The sequence below is a fragment of the Protopterus annectens genome, chromosome 4.part0 (genome assembly GCF_019279795.1).
Source record: "Protopterus annectens isolate FY-2018-M chromosome 4.part0, PAN1.0, whole genome shotgun sequence".
NCBI lineage: Eukaryota > Metazoa > Chordata > Ceratodontiformes > Protopteridae > Protopterus > Protopterus annectens.
In genome coordinates this window covers 989,335,963-989,356,041 of record NC_056733.1, presented here as the reverse complement: position 1 = coordinate 989,356,041, position 20,079 = coordinate 989,335,963, and the positions used below count along the sequence as shown (strand labels likewise).

The 20,079-nt window shown below is 37.7% G+C and overlaps 1 protein-coding gene across 1 annotated transcript in view; it reads left to right on the top strand.

The window, feature by feature from the left end:
- The window catches only part of LOC122799710 (serine protease inhibitor Kazal-type 1-like), a 554,923-nt gene that overhangs the window by 13,263 nt on the left and 521,581 nt on the right, over positions 1–20,079 (top strand). Inside the window, exon 2 of the mRNA XM_044068946.1 lies at positions 11,009–11,043. Coding sequence (XP_043924881.1) covers positions 11,009–11,043 — 35 coding nt within the window. The remainder of the gene's footprint in view (positions 1–11,008; positions 11,044–20,079) is intronic.

The following is a 20,079-nucleotide window of genomic DNA, read 5'->3' as shown; positions in this document are numbered from 1 at the left end:
TTTATTTTAGATGGAGCCAGGTATAAGGATGGTTTCTAGCCCTTTATTTTGTATTTATTTTAGATGGAGCCAGGTATAAGGATGGTTTCTAGCCCTTTATTTTGTATTTATTTTAGATGGAGCCAGGTATAAGGATGGTTTCTAGCCCTTTATTTTGTATTTATTTTAGATGGAGCCAGGTATAAGGATGGTTTCTAGCCCTTTATTTTGTATTTATTTTAGATGGAGCCAGGTATAAGGATGGTTTCTAGCCCTTTATTTTGTATTTATTTTAGATGGAGCCAGGTATAAGGATGGTTTCTAGCCCTTTATTTTGTATTTATTTTAGATGGAGCCAGGTATAAGGATGGTTTCTAGCCCTTTATTTTGTATTTATTTTAGATGGAGCCAGGTATAAGGATGGTTTCTAGCCCTTTATTTTGTATTTATTTTAGATGGAGCCAGGTATAAGGATGGTTTCTAGCCCTTTATTTTGTATTTATTTTAGATGGAGCCAGGTATAAGGATGGTTTCTAGCCCTTTATTTTGTATTTATTTTAGATGGAGCCAGGTATAAGGATGGTTTCTAGCCCTTTATTTTGTATTTATTTTAGATGGAGCCAGGTATAAGGATGGTTTCTAGCCCTTTATTTTGTATTTATTTTAGATGGAGCCAGGTATAAGGATGGTTTCTAGCCCTTTATTTTGTATTTATTTTAGATGGAGCCAGGTATAAGGATGGTTTCTAGCCCTTTATTTTGTATTTATTTTAGATGGAGCCAGGTATAAGGATGGTTTCTAGCCCTTTATTTTGTATTTATTTTAGATGGAGCCAGGTATAAGGATGGTTTCTAGCCCTTTATTTTGTATTTATTTTAGATGGAGCCAGGTATAAGGATGGTTTCTAGCCCTTTATTTTGTATTTATTTTAGATGGAGCCAGGTATAAGGATGGTTTCTAGCCCTTTATTTTGTATTTATTTTAGATGGAGCCAGGTATAAGGATGGTTTCTAGCCCTTTATTTTGTATTTATTTTAGATGGAGCCAGGTATAAGGATGGTTTCTAGCCCTTTATTTTGTATTTATTTTAGATGGAGCCAGGTATAAGGATGGTTTCTAGCCCTTTATTTTGTATTTATTTTAGATGGAGCCAGGTATAAGGATGGTTTCTAGCCCTTTATTTTGTATTTATTTTAGATGGAGCCAGGTATAAGGATGGTTTCTAGCCCTTTATTTTGTATTTATTTTAGATGGAGCCAGGTATAAGGATGGTTTCTAGCCCTTTATTTTGTATTTATTTTAGATGGAGCCAGGTATAAGGATGGTTTCTAGCCCTTTATTTTGTATTTATTTTAGATGGAGCCAGGTATAAGGATGGTTTCTAGCCCTTTATTTTGTATTTATTTTAGATGGAGCCAGGTATAAGGATGGTTTCTAGCCCTTTATTTTGTATTTATTTTAGATGGAGCCAGGTATAAGGATGGTTTCTAGCCCTTTATTTTGTATTTATTTTAGATGGAGCCAGGTATAAGGATGGTTTCTAGCCCTTTATTTTGTATTTATTTTAGATGGAGCCAGGTATAAGGATGGTTTCTAGCCCTTTATTTTGTATTTATTTTAGATGGAGCCAGGTATAAGGATGGTTTCTAGCCCTTTATTTTGTATTTATTTTAGATGGAGCCAGGTATAAGGATGGTTTCTAGCCCTTTATTTTGTATTTATTTTAGATGGAGCCAGGTATAAGGATGGTTTCTAGCCCTTTATTTTGTATTTATTTTAGATGGAGCCAGGTATAAGGATGGTTTCTAGCCCTTTATTTTGTATTTATTTTAGATGGAGCCAGGTATAAGGATGGTTTCTAGCCCTTTATTTTGTATTTATTTTAGATGGAGCCAGGTATAAGGATGGTTTCTAGCCCTTTATTTTGTATTTATTTTAGATGGAGCCAGGTATAAGGATGGTTTCTAGCCCTTTATTTTGTATTTATTTTAGATGGAGCCAGGTATAAGGATGGTTTCTAGCCCTTTATTTTGTATTTATTTTAGATGGAGCCAGGTATAAGGATGGTTTCTAGCCCTTTATTTTGTATTTATTTTAGATGGAGCCAGGTATAAGGATGGTTTCTAGCCCTTTATTTTGTATTTATTTTAGATGGAGCCAGGTATAAGGATGGTTTCTAGCCCTTTATTTTGTATTTATTTTAGATGGAGCCAGGTATAAGGATGGTTTCTAGCCCTTTATTTTGTATTTATTTTAGATGGAGCCAGGTATAAGGATGGTTTCTAGCCCTTTATTTTGTATTTATTTTAGATGGAGCCAGGTATAAGGATGGTTTCTAGCCCTTTATTTTGTATTTATTTTAGATGGAGCCAGGTATAAGGATGGTTTCTAGCCCTTTATTTTGTATTTATTTTAGATGGAGCCAGGTATAAGGATGGTTTCTAGCCCTTTATTTTGTATTTATTTTAGATGGAGCCAGGTATAAGGATGGTTTCTAGCCCTTTATTTTGTATTTATTTTAGATGGAGCCAGGTATAAGGATGGTTTCTAGCCCTTTATTTTGTATTTATTTTAGATGGAGCCAGGTATAAGGATGGTTTCTAGCCCTTTATTTTGTATTTATTTTAGATGGAGCCAGGTATAAGGATGGTTTCTAGCCCTTTATTTTGTATTTATTTTAGATGGAGCCAGGTATAAGGATGGTTTCTAGCCCTTTATTTTGTATTTATTTTAGATGGAGCCAGGTATAAGGATGGTTTCTAGCCCTTTATTTTGTATTTATTTTAGATGGAGCCAGGTATAAGGATGGTTTCTAGCCCTTTATTTTGTATTTATTTTAGATGGAGCCAGGTATAAGGATGGTTTCTAGCCCTTTATTTTGTATTTATTTTAGATGGAGCCAGGTATAAGGATGGTTTCTAGCCCTTTATTTTGTATTTATTTTAGATGGAGCCAGGTATAAGGATGGTTTCTAGCCCTTTATTTTGTATTTATTTTAGATGGAGCCAGGTATAAGGATGGTTTCTAGCCCTTTATTTTGTATTTATTTTAGATGGAGCCAGGTATAAGGATGGTTTCTAGCCCTTTATTTTGTATTTATTTTAGATGGAGCCAGGTATAAGGATGGTTTCTAGCCCTTTATTTTGTATTTATTTTAGATGGAGCCAGGTATAAGGATGGTTTCTAGCCCTTTATTTTGTATTTATTTTAGATGGAGCCAGGTATAAGGATGGTTTCTAGCCCTTTATTTTGTATTTATTTTAGATGGAGCCAGGTATAAGGATGGTTTCTAGCCCTTTATTTTGTATTTATTTTAGATGGAGCCAGGTATAAGGATGGTTTCTAGCCCTTTATTTTGTATTTATTTTAGATGGAGCCAGGTATAAGGATGGTTTCTAGCCCTTTATTTTGTATTTATTTTAGATGGAGCCAGGTATAAGGATGGTTTCTAGCCCTTTATTTTGTATTTATTTTAGATGGAGCCAGGTATAAGGATGGTTTCTAGCCCTTTATTTTGTATTTATTTTAGATGGAGCCAGGTATAAGGATGGTTTCTAGCCCTTTATTTTGTATTTATTTTAGATGGAGCCAGGTATAAGGATGGTTTCTAGCCCTTTATTTTGTATTTATTTTAGATGGAGCCAGGTATAAGGATGGTTTCTAGCCCTTTATTTTGTATTTATTTTAGATGGAGCCAGGTATAAGGATGGTTTCTAGCCCTTTATTTTGTATTTATTTTAGATGGAGCCAGGTATAAGGATGGTTTCTAGCCCTTTATTTTGTATTTATTTTAGATGGAGCCAGGTATAAGGATGGTTTCTAGCCCTTTATTTTGTATTTATTTTAGATGGAGCCAGGTATAAGGATGGTTTCTAGCCCTTTATTTTGTATTTATTTTAGATGGAGCCAGGTATAAGGATGGTTTCTAGCCCTTTATTTTGTATTTATTTTAGATGGAGCCAGGTATAAGGATGGTTTCTAGCCCTTTATTTTGTATTTATTTTAGATGGAGCCAGGTATAAGGATGGTTTCTAGCCCTTTATTTTGTATTTATTTTAGATGGAGCCAGGTATAAGGATGGTTTCTAGCCCTTTATTTTGTATTTATTTTAGATGGAGCCAGGTATAAGGATGGTTTCTAGCCCTTTATTTTGTATTTATTTTAGATGGAGCCAGGTATAAGGATGGTTTCTAGCCCTTTATTTTGTATTTATTTTAGATGGAGCCAGGTATAAGGATGGTTTCTAGCCCTTTATTTTGTATTTATTTTAGATGGAGCCAGGTATAAGGATGGTTTCTAGCCCTTTATTTTGTATTTATTTTAGATGGAGCCAGGTATAAGGATGGTTTCTAGCCCTTTATTTTGTATTTATTTTAGATGGAGCCAGGTATAAGGATGGTTTCTAGCCCTTTATTTTGTATTTATTTTAGATGGAGCCAGGTATAAGGATGGTTTCTAGCCCTTTATTTTGTATTTATTTTAGATGGAGCCAGGTATAAGGATGGTTTCTAGCCCTTTATTTTGTATTTATTTTAGATGGAGCCAGGTATAAGGATGGTTTCTAGCCCTTTATTTTGTATTTATTTTAGATGGAGCCAGGTATAAGGATGGTTTCTAGCCCTTTATTTTGTATTTATTTTAGATGGAGCCAGGTATAAGGATGGTTTCTAGCCCTTTATTTTGTATTTATTTTAGATGGAGCCAGGTATAAGGATGGTTTCTAGCCCTTTATTTTGTATTTATTTTAGATGGAGCCAGGTATAAGGATGGTTTCTAGCCCTTTATTTTGTATTTATTTTAGATGGAGCCAGGTATAAGGATGGTTTCTAGCCCTTTATTTTGTATTTATTTTAGATGGAGCCAGGTATAAGGATGGTTTCTAGCCCTTTATTTTGTATTTATTTTAGATGGAGCCAGGTATAAGGATGGTTTCTAGCCCTTTATTTTGTATTTATTTTAGATGGAGCCAGGTATAAGGATGGTTTCTAGCCCTTTATTTTGTATTTATTTTAGATGGAGCCAGGTATAAGGATGGTTTCTAGCCCTTTATTTTGTATTTATTTTAGATGGAGCCAGGTATAAGGATGGTTTCTAGCCCTTTATTTTGTATTTATTTTAGATGGAGCCAGGTATAAGGATGGTTTCTAGCCCTTTATTTTGTATTTATTTTAGATGGAGCCAGGTATAAGGATGGTTTCTAGCCCTTTATTTTGTATTTATTTTAGATGGAGCCAGGTATAAGGATGGTTTCTAGCCCTTTATTTTGTATTTATTTTAGATGGAGCCAGGTATAAGGATGGTTTCTAGCCCTTTATTTTGTATTTATTTTAGATGGAGCCAGGTATAAGGATGGTTTCTAGCCCTTTATTTTGTATTTATTTTAGATGGAGCCAGGTATAAGGATGGTTTCTAGCCCTTTATTTTGTATTTATTTTAGATGGAGCCAGGTATAAGGATGGTTTCTAGCCCTTTATTTTGTATTTATTTTAGATGGAGCCAGGTATAAGGATGGTTTCTAGCCCTTTATTTTGTATTTATTTTAGATGGAGCCAGGTATAAGGATGGTTTCTAGCCCTTTATTTTGTATTTATTTTAGATGGAGCCAGGTATAAGGATGGTTTCTAGCCCTTTATTTTGTATTTATTTTAGATGGAGCCAGGTATAAGGATGGTTTCTAGCCCTTTATTTTGTATTTATTTTAGATGGAGCCAGGTATAAGGATGGTTTCTAGCCCTTTATTTTGTATTTATTTTAGATGGAGCCAGGTATAAGGATGGTTTCTAGCCCTTTATTTTGTATTTATTTTAGATGGAGCCAGGTATAAGGATGGTTTCTAGCCCTTTATTTTGTATTTATTTTAGATGGAGCCAGGTATAAGGATGGTTTCTAGCCCTTTATTTTGTATTTATTTTAGATGGAGCCAGGTATAAGGATGGTTTCTAGCCCTTTATTTTGTATTTATTTTAGATGGAGCCAGGTATAAGGATGGTTTCTAGCCCTTTATTTTGTATTTATTTTAGATGGAGCCAGGTATAAGGATGGTTTCTAGCCCTTTATTTTGTATTTATTTTAGATGGAGCCAGGTATAAGGATGGTTTCTAGCCCTTTATTTTGTATTTATTTTAGATGGAGCCAGGTATAAGGATGGTTTCTAGCCCTTTATTTTGTATTTATTTTAGATGGAGCCAGGTATAAGGATGGTTTCTAGCCCTTTATTTTGTATTTATTTTAGATGGAGCCAGGTATAAGGATGGTTTCTAGCCCTTTATTTTGTATTTATTTTAGATGGAGCCAGGTATAAGGATGGTTTCTAGCCCTTTATTTTGTATTTATTTTAGATGGAGCCAGGTATAAGGATGGTTTCTAGCCCTTTATTTTGTATTTATTTTAGATGGAGCCAGGTATAAGGATGGTTTCTAGCCCTTTATTTTGTATTTATTTTAGATGGAGCCAGGTATAAGGATGGTTTCTAGCCCTTTATTTTGTATTTATTTTAGATGGAGCCAGGTATAAGGATGGTTTCTAGCCCTTTATTTTGTATTTATTTTAGATGGAGCCAGATATAAGGATGGTTTCTAGCCCTTTATTTTGTATTTATTTTAGATGGACCCAGGTATAAGGATGATTTCTAGCCCTTTATTTTGTATTTATTTTAGATGGAGCCAGGTCTAAGGATGGTTTCTAGCCCTTTATTTTGTATTTATTTTAGATGGAGCCAGGTATAAGGATGGTTTCTAGCCCTTTATTTTGTATTTATTTTAGATGGAGCCAGGTATAAGGATGGTTTAGCCTGCCTTTAAGGTGAGGTGCTTAACTGAACTCTGGTAAAAAAGGTCAGAGTTGACTGCTGATGTCTGGTAAGCAAAGGTCAAATCTGACCTTCTGGAACTCATGGCCCACTGTGTCAACAGACAGTGAATGGGCAGACAGTAGGTTTTGCCCCCTCTAAAGGAAGGGCAGTGTTACATGATTGTAAACATGCCACCAACATAACACAGTGTTACAAAGTCAGATGCTATCATAAGTGTTTGAACCAAAATGACTTCAGAGTTTAACTGGCTGTTAAAATTATAACAATCATAACTCTTATAGCCAGTCAATGTCAGACTGCTAAAGCTTGAATTCCTAACCATGCATGGTTGAAAACTATTATGTTCTAGTCAAATATGATGAGTTCAACAAAAGTATCATAAACTGGAGTTAATAAAAATATTTAGGGTGGGGGTATAGATCCTTTGTGGAGGTATGCAGGTCAAATCTCCCACACAAAAATTAAGATTCTTTATTTTTATTAAAGATACACTTCACAGGGGTCCATGAGATGATTTTCTTTTTCAAACATTTTCTGCCGATATATTGGCTTGGGGAGTTGGGATTTTGTTAGTTGCACCAAAATCATGTATAATTTAAATTGTACATAAAGACATTAACTGACATATCATATTTCTAGATAAAATTCCCTACACTACTAGCAAGGCAGTATGTCTTTTTTTTTTTTTTTTTTTGCTGGCTCACAGCATCTACCCAGTGGCTCCCACTTCCTTGAGAGCAATAGCCTTATATTTTATTTATTTTTGTTAACTTTATTTTATTTTGCTTTTATTTACTGAGTTTGTCCAACTGGGTTTAGTTGAAAAACCCTTTTCAGTGGAGACTCAAGGAGAAAATGTATCAGTATCAGTCATGCAACAGGTAGCACACTCACCTTTGTTGAAAAAGCTGGGGGTTATATCCCCACATCAGGTAGATCAATCACTGATACTGTTATGCAGTATAAGGGATGTACTGCACCCCTGAATGTGCCCTCCTTTGGATGAGAGGTTAAATTGACGTCTAATACTGCAGTGTAGTACAAGGGAGGTACTGCACCCCTGAGTGTGTCCTCCTTTGGATGAGATGTTAAATCGAGGTCTGATACTGCAGTGTAGTACAAGGGAGGTACTGCACCCCTGAGTGTGCCCTCCTTTGGATGAGATGTTAAATCGAGGTCTGATACTGCAGTGTAGTACAAGGGAGGTACTGCACCCCTGAGTGTGTCCTCCTTTGGATGAGATGTTAAATCGAGGTCTGGTCTGCTTTGAATTGGTACTATCTCAGGTGGATGTAAAAGATCCCACAGTACCTACTGAAAGAGTAGAGGAATCTCCCTGATGCTCTTGTCAAATTTCCCCTAGTAGTGTATATACCACCTTGGCTCTTCCCTGAAAAGAGGCTAGTAGCTTATTAGGACTAACCTGGTCAACAAAGGGTAAATAAAAAGCTCAGGCATTGAGTAATATACATGAATAGACATTAAGTAATATACATTAACAATTACACATACAGTTGCTAATTAGATCACATTTTATGACTATAGAGGCAGCTATTACAGTGTAAAAGATACACATGCATTAGTAGGTGTTTAACACTGAGCATTTGAAGAGGTTTATTTGTGAGTCTGTTAGATAATAGATCAGTGGTGTGCTCTGTCATTAATCATGCAATTAGTGTTTAAAATTAAAAGAAATGGAACTGAGAAAATGAACTAGGGCAGAAAATGTTGATATTGTAGTTAAGAGGTGGGGTTTAAAGCAGGTTCAGAGGCAATTATATATATATCGCAATCATAAGGTTTACGTTAGAAGTATAGAACTGAGTGTGAGCAGTGTCCCCAATAATCTAGCCTCTGCCACCAAATATGGCACACTCATACAATACGCAGATGACTCAGCCATCATCTGCTCAGCCAAATCCTTACCCAAACTGCAAAAAGTCACACAGGAAGCCTTTTCCTCTGTTGAAACTTGGTTATCCGATGCCCAATTAATACTCAACCCAAACAAAACTAAACTACTCATCTTCCAACCCACCAAACATACTCAAAACAACTCTCACTTTAACATCACAGCAAAAGACAACACCACTATATACCCAACTGAACACACCAAATTGCTAGGAGTGGAAATAGACAATAAACTAAACTTTGACATTCACATATCCATGACCATAAAAAAGTCCACAAAAAACTAGGAGCATTATACAGAAATAAGCAACTTCTCACCAAAACAGCAAAGATTTCAATAGCACATTCCCACCTTATCTCCACCTTACTTTATGCCTCTCCAATATATACCAACCTTAGGCAATGCGATCTAAACAAGCTAGAGACCTGCTACAACAAAATCACCAAATTCGCCACAGGGGCATCCTACTGTAGTCACCACTGTCTCTCACTTGCTGAACTGGGCTGGCTTAAACTCCCTCACCTCCTTCAATGGTATCAACTATCACTCAGCCACAAACTAGTAAACTATCCACTAAATGTCCCATCCCTCCAGAATCTAGTCCAACCCTATCGCACCACCAGACCACTAAGATCCAGCAACAAAAATCACTTGCAGCTCACTAAAGCAATATCTCTGCTGGTGAAGCACTATTCTGTTGTGCCATAGCCAAATTATGGAACTCCCTCCCACCCACAATTACCACCATACCATCATGCACCCACTTCAAAACTTTACTAAAAGTGCACCTAAAAACATGCTGGCTATGCCCTTGTAACTCCCACTCTAATATCACCCACCCCATCCAACCACTACCTTTCTTTCCACCCCACTAACTACCTTGATTATAGCAAGCTCAGATGCTCATAAGCCTAGTGCTTATTATACAGCAGGAACTTCTTATTGTAACATTTGTTAATGTCTGTTATGTACTTCACAGATAAAGATTCTAGTTGTCTACTGATGTACTATGTTCTTCATCTGTAAATATGTTTGTAATTAATTGCTATGTTAAATTGTTAATCGCTATGTAATCCAATGTAACTACTGTCTGTTTATTTTAACTGTGGAGCTTTTCTCCCCGGGCCTCCACTGGAAATGGACCTACGTCCAGTCGGACACTCCCGGTCAACAAATATAAATAACTAAATAAATAAATAAATAAAATAATAATGAACATAGCTGGGAGATGCCACTAAAACTATTCAGGTACTGGTAAAGGCTGCTTGTGTGGTACAGGATTCTGAATGAAGAGAAATGGTTTGACAACATGCCAAGCTGAGGATAACAGTGATATTTATCCTGGAGAGGTGCAGGGCAAATCCATTGATTTGGTACGTTAGGTGAAGTCTTAGCTGTGTTTTATATGAGTTAACATTCTGAATGGATTCCAGTGCTAGCAGGATGTGGTCCCATAGTTTAGCTACACTATTTGAATTTAGAGAGTCATCTTCAGTACTAGATGAATATGTTTTTTCTACAGTATAAAATTATATCGGAGAAGTAATATTGCATTAAGTTGTTAAGGATTGGACAATTTTCTGGTTTATAGAGAAGTCTCTGTGTATTGTAGTTAGCTGAGAAAGAGCTATGTGATGTGATAGTTCAAATCAGTTTAATTCTCTAAGGTCTAGGCATTGGTGTGCTCTGTTGTTATAGTTTACTGCAAGTTTGGCTATTTTATTATAATATTGCTCAAGTCTGGACAGTTGTGAGACAGGTTATGTCACTGAGGTAGTTTTTTTCTCTGTACAATGGACCAAGTTTGTGATAGATTTTTATAGCCAGTATTTTACCATGATGCAGGTGAGAGGAGGGTGTTAGGAAGTAATCCAGTCTACCAATCCCACAGACTATCCTATCTTCACCCACTCCAAAATTTCTGCTCCTCCCAATCACTGCTTCTCGAGCTCCAATGCATATACAACCTCATGGCAAAGAGGTTCACTGTAACACAATAGGGGCATGCTAGGCTGCTTGCTGTGACAACACTGATACACCCCTGCAAGGGTCAACAATGCAGTGATTGTAGTTGTCCCTGTCCATCCTCCTTGTTCTGCTCACAGCTGATTCCTTTCAGCACTCAGTAATCCAGGTCATCATATGTAATCTACAAATTCTCTGGTACCATGCAGTGAGGCTGTTCTTAACAATGCATTTACCTTTTTGTTCCTAGAATCATAATCTCAGTTTAAACCCTAAAGTTTTGTGTTCTCCTGGCTGACTCAATGATCTTTATTCTGTTTCTTGTTTTTCTTTTTGTCTAGATGTTGAAGCAAGAGCTGATGCTGGCATTCGGGAGGTAAGAACAATTCGATGTTAACAGATTTTATTTTGGGTCCCCACAGGAATCATGCAAACATTCATGAAAGCATCTCTGAATGCCTTGGTGGCACTGAGTTTTCAGTCTATCTACAGTCTGTCACAAAAACAATATTAATACAATCATAAATATGCCAAAGCACACACACACACCATGGTTTTAGTATCACTGAACAGAGTTTCTCAGTCTTTCCTCGTCCTCATCTTGGTTAAGACTAAGCATGTCTTATTCAGCAGCCTTTTCACTCCATCCATGTCCATTTTATCACCACACAAACCTTCTCAGGTTATTAAACTGACCATGTCAGATGCATAAAGTACTCTGTAAGCCACTGACAACTTCTCTGTTTTACAAGAAAAACTTATAATTATCTAAAAATGGAGCTGATTGCTAACTGCTGTCTGTATATTCTAACCATATCTTACAAAACCTGCTTAGACATAAAGCTGCTCATTCACTACACATTTTCTAGAATGATCTATGGCTCTGCCATTTAAGCAACATCAGATGAGATCTGAGAACTAGAACAGCTGTATGACAAGTGGGGCAGGTTGTGTTCTAAGTCTGGTCCTAGTACATGTCACTGTAGGCCTTTACACATATCCCTTCCAACATTTACACCAAAATCCAGGAAACAACACGCTTATTGAATGGGTTGGGATATTTGGGATAAGTGCAGAATGTTTCATTAAATGTTACTTAAACTGAAGAACAGGCAATGTTAGTGAAGTGACTGTGGACCTGGGGGGGGGTCTCTTAGGTCCAAGGCTGCACAGTTTTGGAGTTGTAATATTTAGAGATGAAGCGAAGGAGGGATGTAGCACTTAAGTAGGGAGTGCGTGGACCTTGGCCCTGTAGGTACATTTTGTAAGATGGAGGGATGTAGCCCTTAGGTGGGGAGTGCTTGGACCTTGGCCCTGTAAGTACATTTTTTGTAATTTTGTGAAGACTGACGCTGTGCACTGTCAGCGATGGAGGGATGTAGCCCTTAGGTGGGGAGTGCTTGGACCTTGGCCCTGTAAGTACATTTTTTGTAATTTTGTGAAGACTGACGCTGTGCACTGTCAGCTTTACTTTTTCTTTATTTTTGTTTTGCTGCATTTCTGTTTGTAAAAATCATTATGAATCCAAATGACACACCCCCTACAGGAAATTATGTTTGTTTTTAAAAGATTTTTGTCTCCAATCTCACCCATTGGACATCAGTACTCTTCCAAGGACAATTAACATGACCACCTTGTTATGTCCTCATCAACGATAACATGACCACTGCTCTAGTGAGAGTCAACTGGAGGGAAATTACCATGAAACCATCCCTGATGCCAATTCCGACTGAATGATTTAGCAGTCCTCCACTACACATCCTAGCCAGCAGCCCAATATCTCAAAGAAGAGAGAGTATCAATATTAGACAATTTCCTGTAGCCAACTGTCTACCAAATGGCTCACCACTGCCTCTCCACTGCTACTTTGTGATCAATCCAAATGACTACAAGAAACATCTGATTAATACAGCTACCCAGCACTGCTTCTATTAGATCCTAATACCACTCCTTTGTAGCTGATGTGAGTATCCATATCTTTGCAGAAGCATGCTACACTTTCCCTACACTATCACACATGTGATAATAAAGACATAATACACTTTATCTACACTATAACACATGTGATAATGAAGGCATGCTACACCTTCCCTACACTACCACACATGTGATAATGAAGGCAGGCTACACTTTCCCTACACTACCATACATGTGATAATGAAGGCATGCTACACCTTCCCTACACTACCACACATGTGATAATGAAGGCATGCTACACCTTCCCTACACTACCACACATGTGATAATGAAGGCATGCTACACCTTCCCTACACTACCACACATGTGATAATGAAGGCATGCTACACCTTCCCTACACTACCACACATGTGATAATGAAGGCATGCTACACCTTCCCTACACTACCACACATGTGATAATGAAGGCATGCTACACCTTCCCTACACTACCACACATGTGATAATGAAGGCATGCTACACCTTCCCTACACTACCACACATGTGATAATGAAGGCATGCTACACCTTCCCTACACTACCACACATGTGATAATGAAGGCATGCTACACCTTCCCTACACTACCACACATGTGATAATGAAGGCATGCTACACTTTCCCTACACTACCACATGTGATAATGAAGGCATGCTACACTTTCCCTACACTACCACACATGTGATAATGAAGGCATGCTACACTTTCCCTACACTACCACACATGTGATAATGAAGGCATGCTACACTTTCCATACACTATCACACATGTGATAATGAAGGCATGCTACACCTTCCCTACACTACCACACATGTGATAATGAAGGCATGCTACACCTTCCCTACACTACCACACATGTGATAATGAAGGCATGCTACACCTTCCCTACACTACCACACATGTGATAATGAAGGCATGCTACACCTTCCCTACACTACCACACATGTGATAATGAAGGCATGCTACACCTTCCCTACACTACCACACATGTGACAATGAAGGCAAGCTACACCTTTCCTGTACTACCATGCATGTGATAATGAAGGCATGCTACACTTTACCTACACTACCACACATGTGATAATGAAGGCATGCTACACCTTCCCTACACTACCACACATGTGATAATGAAGGCATGCTACACTTTCCCTACACTACCACACATGTGATAATGAAGGCATGCTACACCTTCCCTACACTACCACACATGTGATAATGAAGGCATGCTACACCTTCCCTACACTACCACACATGTGATAATGAAGGCATGCTACACCTTCCCTACACTACCACACATGTGATAATGAAGGCATGCTACACCTTTCCTGTACTACCATACATGTGATAATGAAGGCATGCTACACATTACCTACACTACCACACATGTGATAATGAAGGCATGCTACACCTTCCCTACACTACCACACATGTGATAATGAAGGCATGCTACACCTTCCCTACACTACCACACATGTGATAATGAAGGCATGCTACACTTTACCTACACTACCACACATGTGATAATGAAGGCATGCTACACATTACCTACACTACCACACATGTGATAATGAAGGCATGCTACACCTTCCCTACACTACCACACATGTGATAATGAAGGCATGCTACACCTTCCATTCACTAATGCACATGTGATAATGAAGGCATGCTACACCTTCCCTACACTACCACACATGTGATAATGAAGGCAGACTACACCTTCCCTACACTGCCACACATGTGATAATGAAGGCATGTTACACCTTCCCTACACTACCACACATGTGATAATGAAGGCATGCTACATATTCCCTACAATACCACATCTGTGATGATGAAGGCATGCTACACCTTCCCTACACTACCACACATGTGATAAGGAAGGCATGCTACACCTTTCCTGTTCTACCGCACATGTGATAATGAAGGCATGCTACACCTTCCTTACACTACCACACATGTGATAATGAAGGCATGCTACACCTTCCCTACACTACCATACATGTGATAAGGAAGCCATGCTACACCTTTCCTGTACTACCGCACATGTGATAATGAAGGCATGCTACACCTTCCCTACACTACCACACATGTGATAATGAAGGCATGCTGCACCTTCCCTACACTATAACACGTGATACTGAAGACATGCTACACTTTCCCTACTCTATAACACATGTGATACTGAAGGCATGCTACACTTTCCCTACACTATAACACATGTGAGAATGAAGGCGTTCTACACTTTCCCTATAATACCACACATGTGATACTGAAGGCATGCTATACTTTCCCTACACTACCACACATGTGATAATGAAGGCAGGCTACACTTTCCCTACACTACCACACATATGATAAGGAAGGCATGTTACACTTTCCCTAGACTACCACACATGTGATAATGAAGGCATGCTACACCTTCCCTACACTACCACACATGTGATAATGAAGGCATGCTACACCTTCCCTACACTACCACACATGTGATAATGAAGGCATGCTACACCTTCCCTACACTACCACACATGTGATAAGGAAGGCATGTTACATGTTCCATATACTAAACATATTTCATAACAAAGGCATGCCACAGTTTTTCTTTATTACCACACATGTGATAATGAAGGCATGCTACACCTTCCCTACACTACCACACATGTGATAATGAAGGCATGCTACACCTTCCCTACACTACCACACATGTGATAATGAAGGCATGCTACACCTTCCCTACACTACCACACATGTGATAATGAAGGCATGCTACACCTTCCCTACACTACCACACATGTGATAATGAAGGCATGCTGCACCTTACCTGCACTACCACACATGTGATACTGAAGACATGCTACATTTTCCCTACTCTATAAAACATGTGATACTGAAGGCATGCTACACTTTCCCTACACTATAACGCATGTGAGAATGAAGGCATTCTACACTTTCCCTATAATACCACACATACGATAATGAAGGCATGCTACACCTTCCCTACACTACCACACATGTGATAATGAAGGCATGCTACACCTTCCCTACACTACCACACATGTGATAATGAAGGCATGCTACACCTTCCCTACACTACCACACATGTGATAATGAAGGCATGCTACACTTTCCCTACACTACCACACATGTGATAATGAAGGCATGCTACACTTTCCCTACACTACCACACATGTGATAATGAAGGCATGCTACACCTTCCCTACACTACCACACATGTGATAATGAAGGCATGCTACACCTTCCCTACACTACCACACATGTGATAATGAAGGCATGCTACACCTTCCCTACACTACCACACATGTGATAAGGAAGGCATGTTACATGTTCCATATACTAAACATATGTCATAACAAAGGCATGCCACAGTTTTTCTTTATTACCACACATGTGATAATGAAGGCATGCTACACATTCCCTACACTACCACACATGTCATATTGAAGGCATGCTACACTTTCCCTATACAACCACACATGTGATAATGAAGGCATGCTACACTTTCCCTATACAACCACACATGTGATAATGAAGGCATGCTACATGTTCCCTACACTACCACACATGTGATAATGAAGGCATGCTACACCTTTCCTACACTACCACGTGTGATAATGAAGGCATGTTACACCTTCCCTACACTACCACACATGTGATAATGAAGGCATGCTACACGTTCCCTACACTACCACACTTGTGATAATGAAGGCATGCTACATTTCCCTACACTACCACACATGTGATAATGAAGGCATGCTACATTTCCCTACACAACCACACATGTGATAATGAAGGCATGCTACACTTTCCCTATATAACCACACATGTGATAATGAAGGCATACTACACCTTCCCTACACTACCACACATGTGATAATGAAGGCATGCTACACGTTCCCTACACTACCACACATGTGATAATGAAGGCATGCTACACTTTCCCTATACAACCACACATGTGATAATGAAGGCATGCTACATTTCCCTACACTACCACACTTGTGATAATGAAGGCATGCTACATTTCCCTACACTACCACACATGTGATAATGAAGGCATGTGACACTTTCCTATACAACCACACATGTGATAATGAAGGCATGTTACATGTTCCCTACACTACCACACATGTGGTAATGAAGGCATGCTACACTTTCCCTATACAACCACACATGTGGTAATGAAGGCATGCTACACTTTCCCTATACAACCACACATGTGATAATGAAGGCATGCTACACGTTCCCTACACTACCACACATGTGATAATGAAGGCATGCTACACCTTTCCTACACTACCACGCTTGATAATGAAGGCATGCTACAGCTTCCTTACACTACCACACATATAATAATGAAGGCATGCTACAACTTCCCTACACTACCACACATGTGATAATGAAGGCATGCTACACGTTCCCTACACTACCACAAATGTGATACCGGAGGCATGCTACACCTTCCCTACACTACCACACATGTGATAATGAAGGCATGCTACACCTTCCCTACACTACCACACATGTGATAATGAAGGCATGCTACACTTTACATATACTACCACACATGTGATAATGAAGGCATGCTACACTTTAACTACACTACCACAAATGTGATACTGAAGGCATGCTACACCTTCCCTACACTAATGCACATGTGATAATGAAGGCATGCTACACTATCCCTATAGTACCAAACACGTGATAATGAAGGCATGTTACACTTTCCCTACACTACCACACATGTGATACTGAAGGCATGTTACACCTTCCCTACACTACCACACATGTGATAATGAAGGCATGTTATACTTTCCCTACACTACCACACATGTGATAATGAAGGTGTGCTACACTTTCCCTACACTACCACCCAAGTGATAATGAAGGCATGATATACCTTCCCTACACTACTACACATCTGATAATGAAGGCATGCTACACTTTCCCTACACTGCCGCACATGTATTAATGAAGGCATGCTACACTTTCTTTACAACACCACACATGTGATAATGAAGGCTACTGTCACCTGCTCAGTAGTGCCAAGATCCCATCCTCAGTCCAGCTGTTATCACTGCCATGCAGGCCTTCATTTGGACGATGCTGATTGTCTAACAAAAATCTCCCCAGGATGGATGAGCAGGTTTTGGCCACTCCTTCCCATCCCCTGCCCAGCTGTTCAGCTCCTGAGTTGCTGCTTAAGCTTTTGGAGCAAACTCCTATCGTGCTTCAGAACCATTTCTAATAAAAGAGTTTTCATAAATGATGGAATACTCTTCATTATTACATAAAACACCTGTTTATGTAAAAAGAAATACCATAACCACCTTGTCCTGTTTTTCCCCTGTACTTCACCTGCAGTTCTAACTTTACTGCCATTAAACTTTCACAAACCTGGCATCCACCTTTGTCTGTGACATAGCAGCTTCTATTACTTTTACTGTGCGAAACTTAATACTAAGCAGTTTAGCCAGTTATATGATTTCTTACAAACCTAAAATTCTCCTTTAAAATATAATACATTTCACATATAAAAAACAAAGTACAAGGTTCTTCTCCGAAATAAGGCAACAACACCAGCTTCAAGAAAGGCTGTATAAGCGCTTTTGTTCCTTTATTCCACCATAAAAACGGAACTTCATCAGATACAAAGAACACCTCATTTCCTTCCATTTAAATCCTACATAACAGTCATGTGATCTAAACTTCAAAATAAATGTCATTGTTAATTGCACCTTTACATTGGTATTAATACAATGTTAATAATACAATAAATCCAATTGTACACTGTACTGTCTCATGCCCTCTTCAGTACTTTACATTGGTATTAATACAATGTTAATAATACAATAAATCCAATTGTACACTGTACTGTCTCATGCCCTCTTCAGTACTTTACATTGGTATTAATACAATGTTAATAATACAATAAATCCAATTGTACACTGTACTGTCTCATGCCCTCTTCAGTACTTTACATTGGTATTAATACAATGTTAATAATACAATAAATCCAATTGTACACTGTACTGTCTCATGCCCTCTTCAGTACTTTACATTGGTATTAATACAATGTTAATAATACAACAAATCCAATTGTACACTGTACTGTCTCATGCCCTCTTCAGTACTTTACATTGGTATTAATACAATGTTAATAATACAACAAATCCAATTGTACACTGTACTGTCTCATGCCCTCTTCAGTACTTTACATTGGTATTAATACAATGTTAATAATACAATAAATCCAATTGTACACTGTACTGTCTCATGCCCTCTTCAGTACTTTACATTGGTATTAATACAATGTTAATAATACAATAAATCCAATTGTACACTGTACTGTCTCATGCCCTCTTCAGTACTTTACATTGGTATTAATACAATGTTAATAATACAATAAATCCAATTGTACACTGTACTGTCTCATGCCCTCTTCAGTACTTTACATTGGTATTAATACAATGTTAATAATACAATAAATCCAATTGTACACTGTACTGTCTCATGCCCTCTTCAGTACTTTACATTGGTATTAATACAATGTTAATAATACAATAAATCCAATTGTACACTGTACTGTCTCATGCCCTCTTCAGTACTTTACATTGGTATTAATACAATGTTAATAATACAATAAATCCAATTGTACACTGTACTGTCTCATGCCCTCTTCAGTACTTTACATTGGTATTAATACAATGTTAATAATACAATAAATCCAATTGTACACTGTACTGTCTCATGCCCTCTTCAGTACTTTACATTGGTATTAATACAATGTTAATAATACAATAAATCCAATTGTACACTGTACTGTCTCATGCCCTCTTCAGTACTTTACATTGGTATTAATACAATGTTAATAATACAATAAATCCAATTGTACACTGTACTGTCTCATGCCCTCTTCAGTACTTTACATTGGTATTAATACAATGTTAATAATACAATAAATCCAATTGTACACTGTACTGTCTCATGCCCTCTTCAGTACTTTACATTGGTATTAATACAATGTTAATAATACAATAAATCCAATTGTACACTGTACTGTCTCATGCCCTCTTCAGTACTTTACATTGGTATTAATACAATGTTAATAATACAATAAATCCAATTGTACACTGTACTGTCTCATGCCCTCTTCAGTACTTTACATTGGTATTAATACAATGTTAATAATACAATAAATCCAATTGTACACTGTACTGTCTCATGCCCTCTTCAGTACTTTACATTGGTATTAATACAATGTTAATAATACAATAAATCCAATTGTACACTGTACTGTCTCATGCCCTCTTCAGTACTTTACATTGGTATTAATACAATGTTAATAATACAATAAATCCAATTGTACACTGTACTGCCTCATGCCCTCTTCAGTACTTTACATTGGTATTAATACAATGTTAATAATACAATAAATCCAATTG